Raw genomic sequence first — 19,722 nt, forward strand, 5'->3', positions numbered from 1 at the left:
TCGTGGGCATTAATATGGAGATGGTCCTCCCTTTGCTCCTACAACAGCCTCAACTCTTCTGGGAAGGCTTTCAACTAGATGTTGGAACATTGCTGCGGGGACTTGCTTCCATTCAGCCACAAGAGCATTAGTGAGGTCGGGCAAGGATTTTGGGTGATTAGGCCTGGCTCGCACTCAGCGTTCCAATTCATCCTGAAGGTGTTCGATGAGGTTGAGGTCAGGGCTCTGTGCAGGCCAGTTAAGTTCTCCGACAAACCATTTCTGTATGGACCTCGCTTTGTGCACGGGATAATTGTCATGCTGAAACAGGAAATGGTTTTCCTCAAACTGTTGTCACAAAGTTGAAAGTACAGAATTGTCTAAAATATCATAGAATGCTATAGCGTTAGGATTTCCCTTCACTATAACTAATGGGCCTAGTGTGAACCATGAAAAACAGCCCCAGACCATTATTCCTCCTGCACCAAACTTTACAGTTGGCACTATGCATTCAGGCAGGTAGCGTTCTTCTGGCATCAGCCAACCCAGATCGTCCGTCGGACTGCCAGATGGTGAAGCATGATTCATCACCCCAGAGAATGCGTTTCCACTGCTCCAGACGCTTGGCATTATGCATGGTGATCTACCACTTCGCGGCTGCTCCTGACGTTTCCACTTCACAATAACAGCACTTACAGTTGACCGGGGCAGATCTAGCAGGGCAGAAATTTGACAAACTGTCTTGTTGGAAAGGTGGCGTCCTATGACGGTGCCAAGTTGAAAGTCACTGAGCTCGTCAGTAAGGCCATTCTACTGACAATGTTTGTCTATGGAGATTACATAGCTGTGTGCTCGATTTTATACACCTGTCAGCAACGAGTGTGGCTGAAATAGCTGAATCCTCTCATTTTAAGGCGTGTCCACATACTTTTGTATATATAGAGTATCTCAAGTTTGATAATTGTTGCTTGCTCTATAAGGAGTGTTGTTTTACATTTACTATGGATGTTTAGAAGCCTATGTGTGAAAGATTTGATTAAAGCATCACTATATTTTAAAAGAGTGTGTGGTTTACCCCTTTAGGATCATTATGCTGTTACTCCACCCTCACAAGATTACATTTATTTCATAAATCCCTTTTTAAATCAGCAGTTGTCAAAAAAGGCTTTACAGATATCCAGTCTAAAACCCAAAAGAGCAAGCAATGCGGAGGCAGAAGCACAGTGGCTCGGAAAAACTCTCTAGAAAGCAGGAACCTATAAAGAAACCTAGAGAGGAACCAGGCTCCGAGGAGTGGCCAGTCCTCTTCTGGCTGTACGGGTAGATCCCACTGGTGTCACCGACCCCCACAACTGCTAATCTAAGGGTTTTCAAATGGATGCTTTTCTATTGGCCATGATCTCACAAGAGCAGATTGGACCGAAGTACAAGGTTCGTTCTATTCAGTTTATTTTGTGGATCACTTTTTGGAGGATACTTTTGTCACAAAACACAAAATGCAAAAGTCAAGAGTGTCATTTTAAGCAATTTTACAGCTGTTAAAACAATTCCTTTTGGGCTGCTATTACATTCTTATCTTGGCAAAATGGAAAGGAAAAGTAAAAGGGAAGAAAATACATGCAAAATACTTAGTTATAGAGAGCCATTGGTGTTAGCATCCTCTGTTTGAAGGCAGCAGCAGACCACCGTCAAACCCAGGTCGTATCATACCCATACGTCTAACCCATACAGCTTGGTTATGATACAACCCTGAGTCTGGGGATGATATTTATCTTGCACCCGTTCTTTCACTCGCTCTCCATCTTTTCTTCATCATGTATCTTGAAGGACTGTAGTGGTCCTTCATCTTCACCTAGTTTGAGGAAAGAATTTTCAAAATGAGGTTCATCGCAATGCATGCACTTCGGTTTGCTGTGCAGTACAAACACAGTTTTGTTGTCATTAGTGTCAAACTATATCAAATCCTTTTTAATGCTAAAAGTTATATACATTTTTCCAAAGATCCAATCTCAGTCAAATAAGCATTGTCAACTGAGATTTCTCCTTAAAGCTTAAAATCTCAAACTGATCTATATACTTCAAATTAAACAACCGACCCAAATGCTAAGGTGAAATATAGTCTGTTAAACAAGCCTACTTACACATACAAAAATTCTGGAAATGAAAATAGCATACCTTTATTGCTGATGGTAAATTGGGAGAAGCTCTGGTTTTCAAGCAAAAACTAGATCAAAACCCTACTGCCATTAAATTTAACTAGAGTAGCACTGATCTGAAAAGACACGAGAGACAGAGAGAGGAGGACAGAGGAGGACAGAGGAGAAGGATGGAAGAGGAAACGGTTCCTTGGAGAGGTTCCAAGGGAAAGAGGATTGGCTGACTGTGTGCAGGTGTATAAAAAGGACAGGGGGCACGGTGAGGAGGAGGAGGGACATTTACCAATAAACCAACCCCTGATCCTTCCTCAAATTAGTCATTTGACCCCACAATCTGTGGCTAAAGGGATGATCTTGTAGTTTGATCCTTATCCCACGTTACATCCCTGCAGTTTGCAGAGATTGGAAGGATTGGCCAGGTACATCTCGGGTAAATCTTGTTTCCAGATTAAGGCTCATCCCTATATTGTGGCATTTTAAGACACCAATGTCAAGCGATCTAGTATACATGGCAGGCAACAGGCAGCAGGTGGATGGGAGAAAGTTTTCACATGTGATGAAGCTCAGGGAAAGGGCTGTTGACAACAAAACTAAGCATCTTATGTAGCTAACATTAGCTGTACCTGTTAGCCATGAACATGTATGAGTTTAAAAAATAACTCCAACTACTATAGCATACAGTTTATTAAGTAAATCAATAAGATTGGGGAAAACCTTTCCATGTTTACATAGTGGGGTGGTGTCATGAGAGTATGTTTTCCTATTGGTGTTTCTGCATGAGTTATTGGTATAAAAAAAACAGTAACTGAAAAAAGTAGCTGAGACACTTTGCAGATCCAATGTCAGTGGCTGCCATCCCTGACAATATATGCAACAGTATCGTGAAGAGGAAAAATAGACAAGACATTCTGAATATCCATGTCCTGCACAGAGAATAATTATTTGTTAGTGAGATATGTTGATCAGAATTCACCTGATTTCAACTCTCAGAAACGTAGACACCCTTTCCAGGGCGGGAGTGAGGGAGGGAGGAATGGACGAAGGGGTGGGGTGTATTGGGGGCTGATTGTGCTCTAATTGGCTTGCTGCCCGGATAGTTGTAAGCATTCTGTTTTCCCCCGATCAAGGTTATCTATAACTCTAAACCGTAATCTCTGTCCCACGTCAAATGTCATCATTGAAATAGTGTAATGCAAGGAGCATTTTAAGGGTCAAATGCCTTGCTCAAGGGCCAGAGTTCTTGGTACGAATTGGGGATTCAAACTGGCAACCATCAAGTTGCTGGCCCACCTCTCTAACCTACCTGCCATTCATTATATGGCACTCATTTTTTGTTCCATTCAAGCTACATCTTGATTCCAGTAGGTTAATAATTTAAACCTGAATGTGCACTGTTAAAATAAGTGCTTTTTAATACCCAAAATAGTGGCAACTGAGCTGCCACCAACTTGAAGGAGACAAAACATCTGCCTTAAGAGCCTTAAGATTGCTTGCTGTTTGGGGTTTTAGGCTGGGTTTCTGGACAGTACTCTGTGACATTGACTGATGTAAAAAGGGGTTTATAAATACATTTGATTTGATTGAAAACTTTAACTTTGCTGGATTATTTAAACACATCATCCTAAACTGTTATGAAACATTACATGGTGTATTGTAACATCACTTAATCAAGAGGAGTGCAACACCCGACTGGACTGAGAGCCCTACCGAAAAAAAAGTTGAAAGCATAATGTTGATGTTTTGAGTCCTGTTCAGTGCAGAATTAGATACCTTCTCTTTTGGTGCCATTTCCTCTCTCTAAAGCTTCTAAACACTACTGTGGTGTTTCAATGCTGTCTAGTGCAGAATTAGATCACTTCATCTAGAGAATTGTAATGGTTAACATTGTTTCATGTATTTAATCGTTTGCCATTTTGGCAGGCATTGTCATGCACAGTGTTCAAATCACCATCAGCGACTGGAGGTTGAACTGTGTGAATTGAGAATTCTGCACTTGCCTCTTCAATTAACAATTATGAGTTTGGGAATGGGTGCTGTGCTCAATGAACGTCAATTTGTCTGACTGTTATGATATCCATTCATCAGGATCCATTACACCTCATGACACAACAAGCTTAATACTAGTATAAAAACATACCTTTCTTTCTTCAAACATGTATACAACATTGTGTGAAATAATTATGAAGTCTAAAAATGTTGAATTACCCACAATCAGAGTCAAAAGCGGCAAGATAGAAAATGCAAGCTGATTAAAACCACTTCCAATGAGTTCAATCACTAAATGTTGTCTCTCTTTGGTTATCCTCATGAAAGATACTTACATTTTGAGCAACACATTAAGTTGTATTCAATCTTACATTTTTTGGTCAAATTAAATGAACAAATCATTTAAACAACTTGCATAATTAAAAATATATATATTTTGGGTGTATTTTCACACTTTATTGAAATGACAGAGGGGTTACAGATAGGTGTGAGAAACAGATTAAAGGGTTGGAGCGGGGGAATTTATCCCAATCTTCGGTGGGGAGAGGGGTGTTTTAGTGTGTTTACCGCTAGACCACAGGCTCTGCATGACTTGCATTCATTTTTTTATTAAGTGTTTTTTGTTTGTTGTCAATGTCAATAAACCCAGAATAATTTCTTATAGCCTGGCTGTGTTGTTGAGTGGGTAAAATTCAAACAAAATGTTTCATTTTACTGCCCCTCCTGTTTCTAATCTGTCTAAGTAAAGCATTGAAAAAATAACAAAAAATATTCTTCATAGTCCCTTATCATCAATCAATATATAATCTATAAACCATGTCCATTTCTAACCCACTTATTGTATGAGAAACACAGTTTTTGTGTTTTGATGCTGCCTTTTACATGCACTGAAAGTCCAAAAATAAAAATATTTTTACAACACTCTTAAAAACACCAATATTCAGGTTGAAGAACCACTTTAGGTGTCTCAGAGTACTTCATTTCTGTTTTAAACATACTCTGTGAACTACAACACGTACATTGGGTTAACATTCAAACACCCTCTAAACACCAGATCTCAGTTTAGGTGCACTACTTTTCATGGTTTCACTAAACAATCATGGTGTTTTGAGACATTCTATTTTTACATTGTGACTTGTATCTTTCACAGTGCTCCGTGTTCTAGAGCTTCCCTGTAGAAAGGTAGACAACAAGAGCAAGGCTCTCTATGTTAGCTTGGTATCGGCAATCAATTAATTCATTTGTTAATGGATTAGCACTTAACAATAACGAATTGTTAAAGTGGAGTTTCCACACATTGTTGATGTGATTGCCACTGCCCAGTCAGCTTGTTCTTTTTACCCCTGTTCACCACATCCCCATCCCCCATCCCCTCAGGTTACGTTCCTGGAAGGTTAATGTCTATCAAAGATTAGTCCCTCAGAGATTAATGGGAACTGGATAAGGCAGTTACCACCTCATTAGAACAGCCTACACAGTTTAGCTTGAATCAGTGATATACATTACAAACTCCAGAAGTATGGCAATGCTTTCTATCTTAACACTGTCCGCACCAACAAAAACAACGTGTCTCTGTTATAAATTCAATTATTCTTCTAAATTGTATTCTTTCACACTGGCTCTTTAAGATGGATTACTGCGCCCAACAAAGTAAGGTCTCTACTTACGAGTCATGGTCATGGGGGCAGCTTAATCCTAAAGTTTATTCTTCCACCTACAAGATCAGGAAGATCCGCAGGAGAAGCTTGTTCCTGACATAATGTAAAGAGGTTTATAAGTGGTTTGTGGTCATATAAAAGGGAGCCTTTCAGCGTCACAGTGCACATCTAAGGGACGGACGGGTAGGGGTACTGAGTCAGAGAGGAGCCAAAATGGGAAAGAACTTCCATCCGTACGAGAACATCTCTAAGGTCAGCCCATTTGAGGGGCCACAGTATCACCTGGCCCCAATATGGGCTTTCTACCTACAGGCTGCTTTCATGGGCTTTGTGTTCTTTGCTGGAACACCCCTAAACTTTATCATTCTCGTGGTGACAGTGAAGTACAAGAAGCTGAGACAACCGCTGAACTACATCCTGGTCAATGTCTCGTTAGCAGGTTTCATCTTTGTGACTTTCTCTGTGAGTCAAGTGTTCGTTTCTAGTGCGAGAGGATACTACTTCCTGGGTTACACCTTGTGTGCAATGGAAGCTTGCATGGGTTCAATAGCAGGTAAAACTCATCGTAGCAACAAAAACAACAAACAACTTAAGCGATTCATTTTACGCCTCTGATTATTTACATGCAAACTAGTTTTTGTGTTTGATGTCTTTGATATCTCCTAAACTATTGATAGCTTCTTCTCTCTTACTCAGGGTTGGTGTCAGCTTGGTCTCTGGCTGTCCTTGCCTTTGAGAGATACGTGGTCATCTGCAAACCCTTCGGCACCTTCAAATTTGACAACAACCAGGCTCTGGCGGCTGTTGCCTTCACCTGGGTCATGGGGATCGGATGTGCAACCCCACCATTCTTCGGCTGGAGCAGGTATTCATCCCCAGCCTCTCACAAACACTTTGATCTTGTCTGGATTAATAAATACTCTGTATTTGGCTACTATTAGGTTATTTGGTTCATATCGCTCTGGATAAGAGCGTCTGCCAAATGACTTAAATGTAAAATGTAATATTGCACACACAGGGGATGGGGGAAATGGCAAATATCCTAAAATGATGTGTTGCCGTACATGTAAGGTTCAGAGCAGCAATTTACGTCACTAATTGGCTACGTTTGCGTCGCTCACTGCTTTTCAAGTTAGATAGGTCGCTGATTTATATAGGCATGGAAGAAACCCTGCAGAGAGACAACGTGTGGGGCCGAGTTACAGTAACCTGGGTTTGTTTTACAGGTAGTGCTCCTGTGGACCTGACTGGTATACAAACAATGAGGAGTACCACTGTGCCAGCGACACCAAATTCCTCATCGTTACCGGTTTCCTCATGCCCATTGTCTTTTTCTCCTACTCCCAACTACTGGGAGCCCTACGGGCTGCGAGTACAATGCTGTCTGGGTTAAAAAAACAACAGTATAGTCCGTTTTTGGAACCCAGATGTGACCAGTTTGTCCTGTCTATGTCTGTGTGTGTGTGTGTGTGTAGGAGGCAGCTGCACAGGCTGTATCCATCCTGGATACAGAAAAGTATCCAGGATGGTGATTGTGGTGGTGTGCTCCATTCTGTGTTACGGCCCCTACGCCTTGGCAGGCTTGTACTTCGCCTATACAGCGAGAACAAAGACTACCGCCTGGTCACCATCCCTGCTTTCTTCTCTAAAAGCTCCTGTGTATACAACCCTCTCATTTACACCTTCATGAACAAACAGGTGATTCCATAAGCCCCAAATACATATAAAATACACTGACAGTGGCACACATACTCATTGACATACCCTCAAATGAAGCACATGAATTAAGACGAGTCTTAAGACACACAACCTTATGTTCATTCTCTGTCATATAAATATCTGTCTCCCTCCTCAGTTCAACGCCTGCATCATGGAGACAGTGTTTGGAAAGCAGATTGAGGAGACTTCAGTTTCAGCCTCCAAGACAGAGGTCTCCACAGCCTAATCTTTGACTCTGGTCTCAGTCCATCAGGAGCCCATCCCCAACAGCCAACAGTCTTGGGGTGGATTCAATAAACCATCTAAGGTTCCCTAACACTTGAATGAAATTGTGAGTTCAGGGGAAATAGGGTTTATTGAATCTACTCCTTTATGAAATACTCATGTCAAATTATTGTAAGATAGCAGGTAAATAAGGATTTATATTGTATCACGATGCACTTTTAAAAACAGTGGTGGACAGTGTTTTATTTCAACCGCACTCTCCATTTCCTGGATATCTTAACTAAATCATTAACAAACACAACCAGACATACAAAATAAGATGTGCACTGAGGCTCAAGCTTGAACAAATAAGTTTACTCAATTCATTTTTTTTATTGAGAAAATGGGCTGTGGAATCCAAAGTACAGCATTTAATCCAAAAGATGAATGTCCATACATTCTATGTATAAACTCAGAAAATAAAACACTTGCCAAGTATGTAAGTACTTCAATATAATCTTAATTTAGGGCAAGCGGAATTCAGTAACAACGCTGCAATGCAAAAACCTTTCAGTTCAGCATGCCCCATAGGAAGGAAGTACAACCACTTTTATGTCTAACCAATAGAACAGATGCATTCTCACATGTGTGCTGGTTCTCAATAGTCTAAAATGGTTTCCTTTTGTTTCACATTGGTCGTCCAACATGCTTCTTTCACCTATCATTTGTTTCTAGATCAGTGCAGATGGAGGAAAGGAGAGGAAGCCACTGCAGACTATTGAGAGGCAGTGATTGACAGGAGAAAAGGCTACAGAAGCAGTGATGAACTTGGCAACATTGTAATAACAACCCTAGTCATGACAGACAAATACAGTACATATGAAGAAGAGGGGGGGTCAAAGTGAGCATTTATGGAGAAAACAGAGCAGGGTGAGGGATGATTTCACTGTAGTGGACTCACGTTCCCATGACCCTCTGATATTTAGTGTCGGTTTCATTGGTTGAGCTCCCAAAAGACTACTCAGAGAAGGCACACACTGGGTAAAAGGATACGCATGAGGCTAACGTTGGTTAGCATCTCTTATCTACACTAAGAAATGATGGGCTATTATTACAATCAGTGTCATTCAAAACATGACTGTAAAAAACACCAAATAATTCCCACATATGAAGGGTTTGTTGGAAGAATTATAAATTATTACAACTCCAAATGGAATATTCAGTGCTTGTGAGTATAGCATCATATTTTAAACAAAGGCAAAAATAATGACCAAACTAATCTACCTATGTTTGTAACAGAACAATAAAATGAAGTGTTGGGATGGGTAGTCAGTAAATATAACACCCACACAACTATTGAGTGCTATCAACCACAAACTAATTGGAGACAATGTAGTGTATGAATAGGTTTCGTACAAAGTACATTTGATCATTTATCAAATCAAGTTGTTTTCAAACTGTTTTATCGAGCTAGAACCAAATGACCTAAAACTCATCATGCCGTACTAGCGCCTCACCAAAGTCAGTTGCTTGACTTCCTACAAACAGGTCATACTTGTTCAGGATTTCTTCTTTGCTGAGCTTTCCATCCTGAAATCAAAACAAAAACGATATTTAGTCAATAGAATGCTTAAAACAGACACAGCCGTGTGAGTGAAAGCAAGAGAGAATGAAAACCAATAGAGCGATTGTCTCACCTTGTTCAAGTCAGACTCGTAGACGAGGTGTTTGGACTCGGCCTCTGCATGGTCGTAATCTGAAGGAAGGATCCAGTCCAAAGTCTCCTCCCGATCCATCTTCCCGTCTTTGTTCTTGTCTCGGAACTCTGAGAACTGCTCACGCTCCGTAGCAACCCAGTCTGGCTCCTCCATCTCATCTTCATGGTTGTACATGTCACCTAGGAAACGAGGGGGATGAAAGTGTGACTGAGGGTAGAAACATCAATATAGTAAATCTATTGAATGGGGACCTCAGAATAAAGTGACTGTACACTGAGTATTCCAAACATTAGGAACACATTCTGCAGTGCTTCCCACGGTTGTGTCAAGTTGGCTGGATGTCCTTTAGGTGGTGGACCATTCTTGATACACACGGGAAACTTCCCGTCTTTGTTGCAGTTCTTGAAACAAACGGTGCGTTTGGCACCTACTACCATCACCCGTTCAAAGCATAGAAATCTTTTGTCTTACCCAGTCACCATCAACATGGCACACATACACAATCCATATTTCAGTTGTCTCAAGGCTTAAAAATCCTTCTTTAAACTGTCTCCTCTGCTTCATCTACACTGATTGAAGTTGATTTAACAAGTGACATCAATAAGGCCTAGTCACTTTACCCTGCCTTCATGTACATATCCATCTCAAGTTCCTTGTACTACCTGTATATAGCTCTATTCTTGTGCATTTTATTCCTCGTGTTACTTTTTTCCCCCCATTCATTTTTGAAACTTTGCATCATTGGGAAAGGTTCGTAAGCAAGCATTTCACTGTAAAGTCTACACCAGTTATATTCAGGGCATGTGATAAATGAAATCACATTTTATTTGATTTAAGGGATCATAGCTTCACCTGTTCAGTCTGTCATGGAAAGAGCAGGTGTTCAGAATGTTTTGTATACTCAAGATTATGTCCACTTAAGTCCTTACCTATGTATTCATTCAGGTCAATGAAACCATCACCATTCTTATCAATGTCCTCCATGGTTTCCTGTGGGGTAAACAAGGAGAAAGGTCAGAGAGCCGACCGGTGAATACTGGTCCCGTGTTTCATTCTTTCCAAATACCTTTAAATCCAATGAACACAGAGAATGAAACACACATACCAGCACCACTATGTCCTTCATGTGGTCGTACTCCTCTGGGTGTAGGAAGGCGGTGAACTCCTCTTTGTTGGCAATTTGGTCTCCGTTCTGGTCGGCCATTTTGAAACGCCTCTCGTCCCTCACCATCATGTGCTGGTAGTTGTAACCATCATCTGGTTCCGGGTCATCTGTGGGGTCAAAGGGAAGCGGCTATGATCTCTAGTTAATCACACGTGATACACCCCAACCTGAATTGATACAGTAAATCAACCAATCAGTGAAACTAATACTAAAGGCCCTGCAACTATCGAATTAGTCATAACCAACACTTGTTTTGGACATATTGCCTGTCCCGGGCTCATGCATGCGCATGTCATGCCCTTCTTACCCAGATAGGTACCATAAGTTACATTCCTGTATTCCTCCCAAGAGATCATGCCGTCATTGTTGACATCAAAGTCCTTCCATTGGCGGTCCACGTTCTCATAGATGTACTTCTTCTGAGCCTTCTTAATCCAAGCTTTCAGCTCCACCTCAGTGACAAAACCATCACTGTCCCCATCAATCTTCTCTACAATCACACTGTATCAGAAAGGGGAAGAGGGAGAAAGAGAGAGACTTAACTAAAAATGTAGTTCAAAAGAGGTCAAACTATATTTACCACAATACCAATGTAATAACAGTCAACACCAAGATCTAGTAGAGTCTACATGAAAGTGATCGCCTGTTCTTTGAATCTGATGATGGGAAAGGGGGAATTCTACCTCTCCATTTACTAGTGATGGTTCAGATTTCAAAACTTTAATTATTGTTAATCCTCAGTTATACTAAAGACATGAGGGGTACATAGTCTAGGGTTTTACACCAGAAGTTAATGGTTTTCTGTAGGAGGAATGTATATGGTGGAAGCAATTAAGCTTGGAATGTACTGAGTGCAGGGAAGACGATCATGTTGGCAGGCACTGATAAGGGTGGAGAGCTGTGGATTAGTGAAGAAAGGGGTTGAGGTCAGGTCACATTAGGGGAGAAAGAACAGTTTATTGCCCGTATCACTTATCTTCCTGCCTAGAAATAAAAATGTAATGTTTAGAGAGGAGACTCCACCCAAATTGGGGTGGGTATATACCGTCGTGGTCAAAAGTTTTGAGAATGAAAATTAAGATTTGTGTCAAAGTCTGCTGCCTCAGTTTGTATGATGGCAATATGCATATACTCCAGAATGTTACGAAGAGTGATCAGATGAATTGCAAAGTCCCTCTTTGCCATGCAACTGAACTGAATTCCAAAAAAAACATGTCCACTGCATTTTAGCCCTTCCACAAAAGGACCAGCTGACATCATGTCAGTGATTCTCTCATTAACACAGGTGCGAGTGTTGACGAGGACAAGGCTGGAGATCACTCTGTCATGCTGATTGAGTTTGAAAACCAGACTGGAAGCTTCAAAAGGAGAGATGGTGCTTGGAATCATTGTTCTTCAACCATGGTTACCTGCAAGGAAACATGTGCCATCATTGCTTTACACAAAAAGGGCTTCACAGGCAAGGATATTGCTGCCAGTAAGATTGCACCTAAATCAACCATTTATCGGATCATCAAAAACTTCAAGGAGAGCGGTTCAATTGTTGTGAAGGCGGCTTCAGGGCACCCAAGAAAGTCCAGCAAGCTCCAGGACCGTCTCCTAAAGTTCATTCAGCTGCGGGATCGGGGCACCACCAGTACAGAGCTTGCTCAGGAATGGCAGCAGGCAGGTGTGAGTGCATCTGCACGCACAGTGAGGTGAAGACTTTTGGAGGATGGCCTGGTGTCAAGGGCAGCAAAGAAGCGACTTCTCTCCAGGAAAAACATCAGGGACAGACTGATATTCTGCAAAAGGTACAGGGATTGGACTGCTGAGGACTGGGGTAAAGTCATTTTCTCTGAATCCCCTTTCAGATTGTTTGAGGCATCTGGAAAAAAAATCTTGTCCGGTAAGACAAGGTGAGCGCTACCATCAGTCCTGTGTCATGCCAACAGTAAAGCATCCTGTGACCATTCATGTGTGGGGTTGCTTCTCAGCCAAGGGAGTGGGCTCACTCACAATTTGGCCTAAGAACACAGCCATGAATAAAGAATGGTACCAACACATCCTCCGAGAGCAACTTGGCCCAACCATCCAGGAACAGTTTGGTGATTAACAATGCCTTTTCTAGCATGATGAAGCACCTTGCTGTAAGGCAAAAGGGACAACTTAGTGGCTTGGGGAACAAAATATCAATATTTTGGGTCCATGGCCAGGAAACTCCCCAGACCTTAATTTAGAACACAACTCAAGCAAAAAAAGTCTATACGTTGAGTAACTTTTACTGAAAACAGGACATACTTCCTCATATGTTTCACATTGCAATGAGTACTCTCCCATGTATATTGCTCCGCCACGTTATCATACAGGTAACTTGATGGTAGCGAACTACATGAACAGTCTCTGACTGGCTCCTCAACTAGGGCTGTGACAGACTTAGAATTTGAGGTAACGGTAATTGGCACGGCCAATGTACATGGTCACCGACATAACTGTTCAAGGGATAGGGGTAAAAAAAAAAAAAAAATAGAGGTCACAACTGTACAGTTGCTTACATGGATATGCTTCTTAATAAAAGCCTAACAAGCCATTACACTTTGTTGTCATTTCATTACTATTATTAAGGTCATTACTTATAAATATTAAATCAACAAATTAAGAAACTAATGATCGTCTCTTCTGCTACGAAAAGACAGAATAATTCGATCACCTATTTTGGTATTGCCCCAATATAGCTGGTTTCTTGTCACAGGTTCAAGAATGGCTGAAAAAAAAAAAATCACAACATTGATCTAAAATTAACCCTACAAATAGCACTGGTTGGGACATTTGAAAAGCCATAGTCAATCAACAAAATATTTTTACTAAAAGTATTATCTTCAACTTACAATCTGTAGATGCTATGCGATTAGAAAGGTTCAGAATTTATGTGAAACATCACAGCTGAAAAATATTTGGCACATGGAAATCATAAGAGGGCGGTTTACAGAGATATGTGGGATGGACTGAGAGAAGCTGAGGGGTGGGGTTAAGGTGATATGTGGGATGGACTGAGAGAAGCTGAGGTTAAGGTGATGTGGGATGGACTGAGAGAAGCTGAGGTTAAGGTGATATGTGGGATGGACTGAGAGAAGCTGAGGGTTGGGGTTAAGGTGATAGGTGGGATGGACAGAGTAGCTGAGGGGTGGTTTAAATTCTATTGTTCTATTATAATTATGACTGAACAAGATGTATAATGTACAGCGTATAAATACTATCTATTGTAAAATGTGTGTAGAATGAACAGTACCAGTCAAGTTCACACATACCTACTCATTCAAGGGTTCTTAATTTTTACTATTTTCTACTTTGTAGAATAATAGTGAAGACATCAAAACTATGAAATCATGTAGTGACCAAAAAAAGGTTTGAAACAAAATCTAAATATATTTGAGATTCGTTAAAGTTTCCACCCTTTGCCTTGATGCCAAGTCTTGGCATTCTCTCAACCAGTATCCGCTGGAATGATTTGCCAACAGTCCTGAAAGAGTTTCCACATATGCTGAGCACTTATTAGCTGCTTTTTCTTCACTGCGGTCCAACTCATCCCAAACCATCTCAATTGGGTTGAGGTCGGGTGACTGTGGAAACCAGGTCAGCTTTCATTCTTGGTCAAAAAGCCTTGAGCTTGGAGGTGTGTTGGGTCATTGTCCTGTTGAAAAACAAATGAAAGTCCCACTAAAGCAAACCAGACAGGATGGCGTATCACTGCAGAATGCTGTGGTAGCCATGCTGGTTAAGCGTGCCTTGAATTCCAAATAAATCACAGACAGTGTCACCAGCAAAGCGCCCCCCACACCATAACACCACCTCCATGCTTCATGTTGGGAACCACACATGCGGAGATCCGTTCAACTACTCTGCGTCTCACAAAGACAAGGCGGTTGGAAGCAAAAATGTCAAATTCGGACTCAGACCAAAGGACAGATGTCCACCAGTCTAAATGTCCATTGCTCATATTTCTTGGCCCATGCAAGTCTCTTCTTCTCATTGGTGTCCTTTTGTAGTGGTTTCTTTGTAGCAATTCGACTATGAAGGCCGGATTCACACAGTTTCTGCGACTTTTTCTTATCATAAATCGCACACCTCATGTAGCCTAGCCCATAAGCTTATCCAGTTTTAGTCAGAAGTTTACATACACCTTAGGCAAATATATTTAAACTCAGTTTCTCACAATTCCTGACATGTAATCCTCGTAAAAAGCCCCTTATTAGGACAGTTAGGATCACCACTTTATTTTAAGAATGTGAAATGCAGGAATAGAGAGAATTAATTATTTCAGCTTTTATTTATTTTATCACATTCTCAGTGGGTCAGAAGTTTACATGTACTCAATTAGTATTTGGTAGCATTGCCTTTAAATTGTTTAACTTGGGTCAAACATTTTGGGTAGCCTTCCACAAGCTTCCTGCAATAATTTGGGTGAATTTTGTCCCATTCCTCCTGACAGAGCTGGTGTAACTGAGTCAGGTTTGTAGGCCTCCTTGCTCGCACACACCCTTTCAGTTCTGCCCACAAATTTCTATAGGATTGAGGTCAGGGCTTTGTGATGGCTACTCCAATACCTTGACTTTGTCCTTAAGCCAGTTTACCACAACTTTGGAAGTATGCTTGGTGTCATTGTCCATTTGCGACCAAGCTTGAACTTCACGACTGATGTCGCTTCAATATCGCCACAATTTTCCTTCCACATGATGTCATCTATTTTGTGAAGTGCCCCAGTCCCCCCTGCAGCAAAGCATCCCCACAACATACTGCCACTCCTGTACTTCACGGTTGGGATGGTGTTCTTCGGCTTGCAAGCATCCCCCTTTTTCCGCCAAACATAACGATGGTCATTATGGCCAAACAGTTCTATTTTTGTTTCATCAGACCAGATAACATTTCTCCAAAAAGTACGATCTTTGTCCCCATGTGCAGTTGCAAACCGTAGTCTGGCTTTTTTAACGGCGGTTTTGGAGCAGTGGCTTCTCCTGGCTGAGCGGCCTTTCAGGTTGTGTCAACACAGGACTTGTTTTACTGTGGATATAGATACTTTCGTACCGGTTTCCTCCAGCATCTTCACAAGGTCCTTTGCTGTTTTTCTAGGATTGATTTGCACTTTTCGCAACAAAGTACGTTCATCTCTAGGAGACAGAATGAATCTGCATCCTGGTCCCATGGTGTTCATACTTGCATACTATTGTTTGTACAGATGAACGTGGTACCTTCAGGCACTTGGACATTTCTCCCAAGGATGAACCAGACTTGGAGGTCTCTAATGTTTTTTCCTGAAGTCTTGGCTGATTTCCCCATGATGTCAAGAAAAGAGGCACTGAGTTTGAAGGTAGGACTTGAAATACATCCACAGGTACACCTCCAATTGACTCAAATTATGTCAATTAGCCTATCAGAAGCCAAGACAATTTTCTGGAATTTTCCAAGCGTCAAAAGTGTCACATCATGCAGCCTTACAATATATTAAAAATCAAAACAACCACGTTTTTTGTATTACAATGAAAGATAATTTAGAGTTTTTATCAATGTAAGCATATAGGAATACCCATTTCTTTGTTAACCTCTCAACACAGAATAGCCAAATGTGCGCACTACCTCAAATCGTTTGGAAAAATATTCATATTTTATTCAGCTTTGTTCAAAATGTATTCCTCATATTATAAAATGCCACAAAATCTTGTCTGCTAAATTAACTAGTGTAGCCCACAGCCATTTGGCATAGCCAGATCAGGAACAGTCAGAGTATGTATGCTATTCTGTTCTTCTGAAATGGACTACATTTTCTTCATATCATGCTTCTTTAGACCGGTCTAAAATAAATTATGTATTTATTGTGAAGGTGCAGGCTATTTTACATGGATTTATTAGACATTTTAAAATATAGATGTTCCAAAGGTCTGCATCAATGGCTTGTATGCCTTGTGTGGAACCCAGGAGATGCTAAATGTGTTTATGTTAATTAAAACGGTCAATTACCGTGAAACCGACAGCTATTTGCGTGACAATCACTGGCTAACAAAATTTTGTGACCGTCACAGCCCTAGTTGAGACAGGCTACTTTTAGAAACTTTCTGAGTGGACATTTAGGCCTATAGAGAGAATCAGCGAACTGACACACGCACACCCCCATAAATCAAAACCACCAGTGTACTGTCAGACACAAGAGCAAATATTTATTCTTTCACTAAAACATAAGAAAACCTTGGCCTAAGTTAGGCTTCCTGAGAGAAGGATGCAAGATAATTAAAGTATGAAGGCGACAGCTATGCCATAGTATGAAGATGAAATTGACCATCATTAAAATAGAAACAAATACACAAGACATCAGCGATGTTGATTATCGAGGGATTGGAAAGATTTTTCAAATATTTGTGAGGAACTATTATAATGGACTTCGTTGACTTACTGTGGGAAGTGAAGAAAATATGACTTAGAAGCCCAGCAGGGCACTTTCCTACATTTGCGAGAAGCAGGCCAGGTACTTCTATGCATGTTCAGGTGCATGCACTCCGTCAACATTAACAGGTCTGAGAAACCAGACATGCTCATATGGAGCTCGTAAATTATGATTTGAAATAAATCAAAACATGTTTGTCACAAGTGTAGCAGGTTTTGAACTGTGCAAACAACGTTTCCACTCAGAGAATGAGAACAGTAAATTACTAATTAATACATGCATTTACAGAAACATATGTAACCAGATTACAGGAATTAATGGTAAAATGCCTGTTTTATAAACGGTAGCCGACCACATGGGAATTCCTAAAAGTGCATTGCGGGCCTAGGCTACTATTATACTTTGCAGGGATAGGAGGACAGCAATTTCTTTGATCTGGTTCAGGGCAGCATATCAGCCAGAACCAGGCCTGATCAGCGTTGATTAGTCTATAATTTAAGAAAAGATTCTGTATCAAATTATACCATGCCTGGTTGGAGAGGCTTGGCAAATTGTCCATTTGACACAACAGGCCTCAGAGCCAAAACAACCTTGTCGACTGCTGTTGAATAATTAATGATATCAGAAACATCGAATTTTTTTTTTTTTAAAGACTGATTTATTTACTAGCAAGCAATGAAAATGTGCATTGTATAAAAAAAAAGTCCACACATCAAACAGTGTTAACTGAAGAGCCCTAGCCTATAGCACTCTACATCCCGCTCATCAAGCAAATAGCTGCTTAAGCAAAGGTAAATTGTAAAGGGGAGATGTAGAAAGTTTAATAGACCAACTAGGTTAACAAAACATTTGCAAACACTCCCGCTATTAGGTACAGTTTATCTACGTGAAAATATTTTTTTTAAATCCTAAAATGAATGTAGGCCTATTTAAACAGTTTTATTTTCATGATGCTCTTCATCTGTAATCATCAGTTACACAATTACCGTCACATCCCTACCCTCAACTTGATACTATTGATGCACAGCCGACCCGAGGAAAGGTGGCCACATTGGACTACTGAGACACAACCAGGTCGACACTTGAGTCTACTCACCCTAGCCTGCGCTTGCTCTCCTCTGGGCTGAGGTCGTCAAAAGACTTGGCCTCCTTTTGTCCTAGGAAGGCATCGTGGTCGTAGTCAAAGCCCTGAGCATCGTCATGCTCGCGGCTACTGAGAGGTGCATCGTGGTGAATGCGTTCCTTTTTCTCTGTGGGTTTACTGGTGGCATAGACCACGCAGAGGGCAAAGCACATGAGCAACGGCCTAATCTCCATCCTATGAGAGAGAGAGCAAGAGAGATATTAAAAACATTCTGGAAAAGGTGTCAACATCAAAGCCTGTGAATAGCTCACAGGCAGCATCTGCATTTGCTGCTCATTAGGGCTGCTTCTTTGACAGGCTCTTTGACATTAAGGTGTTACAGGACTTGTTTCACATGATCAACTGTTGGTTGTTTATTAAACTGCTGCTGGCAGCATGTCAGCATAGACTTGTGATAGGACATTTAAAAAACGGAAGAAAATAGATAGTCCTGTAGATACGATATATGAGTCAGGCAGGAATGCCAAATAGCATGAGTGCACTGCCATGCAGACATGTGTGGTATTTGTAACATTGACGTTTTAAAATAGTTTACAGTAATTGAATACAGATCAGGGGAAATGCAATAACAAAATTGCTCACTATAACGGTAAAGTGGAAAGAATGTAGCTTTTGGCTGTCTGAACACAAATAAAAAGGCACAGATTGTAACAACGTAGCAACTTATACAACATTCACACGGACTACACTGTTTATGTAAAATGTTCCATTTCGCTACATTACAAAATGTGGAACAACAAACCAGAAATCAGTTGTTGACAGTAATGTAAGATATGTTGTATTCAGTCTCTTCATCATAAGATCGGCTGCTAGCCGTTAGCTCTCGTCAGACTATTGGAATGCGTCTGAATTGCAAATCTTACCATTTAGGGTCAGCTGATCATACAAAGCAACACTATCAACGCATCAATATGAGCTTGTAAGAGACGTAATATCATTGTATTACCTACCTGGCTGATGATTCCAGACACAATATGTACACTATGTCTATTCCACAAGCCAACAGCTTAATAAGCACACCCCAGCCTCGGCCCTTTTCCTTCTTAAAGGAGATCCAATGAGATTATAGATATGAGCCTTCACGAGCTTTGATTGGTCCACTTCAGCAAAAAAGCACATTTGGCCGATGACTTCATGTTCCATAATAAAACGTTTATTCATCGCATTCACGTTTAATTGGATTACACGAAAGTTTGTAGCGTTTGAACCAATCGTGTTTTAGAGAATGTATTTACGCTGGGTAAAATCGTCGCTGCTGTCCCTTTGCCCGAAACCTCATCCTGGGCACCTGATTGGCTACTAATTGCCACGTCCCCAAATTTGAGTAAATCTTTCGAGAACTGTCATCACACACTGAAGTGTACATGGACATGTGTTTCAGTTGATGTTGAGCATTGGATAAAATAGAAATACATATAAAGTTAAAATGTTCTTCTCGCCATACTGTATTTCAGTCATCTGTCTTGAGTGGACCTGACAACTTTAACTTGCTGGCTTCAGTATCTTGGACAAGATCAAAATGTATGCAGCTGACTACGTATTACGTTTATGGGGAGATGGGTATGGCAGAGGGTAAATTAA

At 40.9% G+C, this 19,722-nt stretch overlaps 1 protein-coding gene and 1 pseudogene across 3 annotated transcripts; one reads left to right on the forward strand and one right to left on the reverse strand.

Moving 5' to 3' along the window:
• The first annotated feature begins 5,992 nt into the window (after positions 1-5,992).
• LOC135516038 (putative violet-sensitive opsin) lies at positions 5,993-7,724 on the forward strand (annotated as a pseudogene).
• Positions 7,725-8,056: 332 nt separating this feature from the next.
• On the reverse strand, positions 8,057-19,192 carry LOC135516039 (calumenin-A-like). 3 transcript variants are annotated; one of them, XM_064940012.1, is made up of 7 exons: positions 19,092-19,192; positions 18,094-18,315; positions 10,905-11,086; positions 10,526-10,692; positions 10,350-10,410; positions 9,400-9,599; positions 8,057-9,292 (listed from the first exon to the last, which is right to left on the reverse strand). In XM_064940012.1, exons 2-7 carry the CDS (start codon positions 18,312-18,314, stop codon positions 9,188-9,190), a joined length of 936 nt encoding a protein of 311 aa, XP_064796084.1. In that variant the 5' UTR covers position 18,315; positions 19,092-19,192; the 3' UTR covers positions 8,057-9,187. The 3 variants fall into 3 exon arrangements, with proteins under 3 accessions (XP_064796084.1, XP_064796082.1, XP_064796083.1); XM_064940010.1 differs by having other exon boundaries at positions 10,893-11,086; XM_064940011.1 differs by having other exon boundaries at positions 10,893-11,086; positions 19,088-19,190.
• Between the last annotated feature and the right edge of the window lie 530 nt (positions 19,193-19,722).

Source organism: Oncorhynchus masou, chromosome 27 (assembly GCF_036934945.1).
Source record: "Oncorhynchus masou masou isolate Uvic2021 chromosome 27, UVic_Omas_1.1, whole genome shotgun sequence".
Classification (NCBI taxonomy): Eukaryota; Metazoa; Chordata; class Actinopteri; order Salmoniformes; family Salmonidae; genus Oncorhynchus; species Oncorhynchus masou.

Coding starts and splice junctions, on each gene's coding strand:
- LOC135516039 (XM_064940010.1), bottom strand. CDS start 18,314: ATGGAGATTAGGCCGTTGCTCATGTGCTTTGCCCTCTGCGTGGTCTAT. Junction 10,693..10,892: donor AACTTATGGTACCTATCTGG/GTAAGAAGGGCA, acceptor TTGACCCCACAG/ATGACCCGGAACCAGATGAT. Junction 9,293..9,399: donor ACGAGTCTGACTTGAACAAG/GTGAGACAATCG, acceptor TTTTGATTTCAG/GATGGAAAGCTCAGCAAAGA.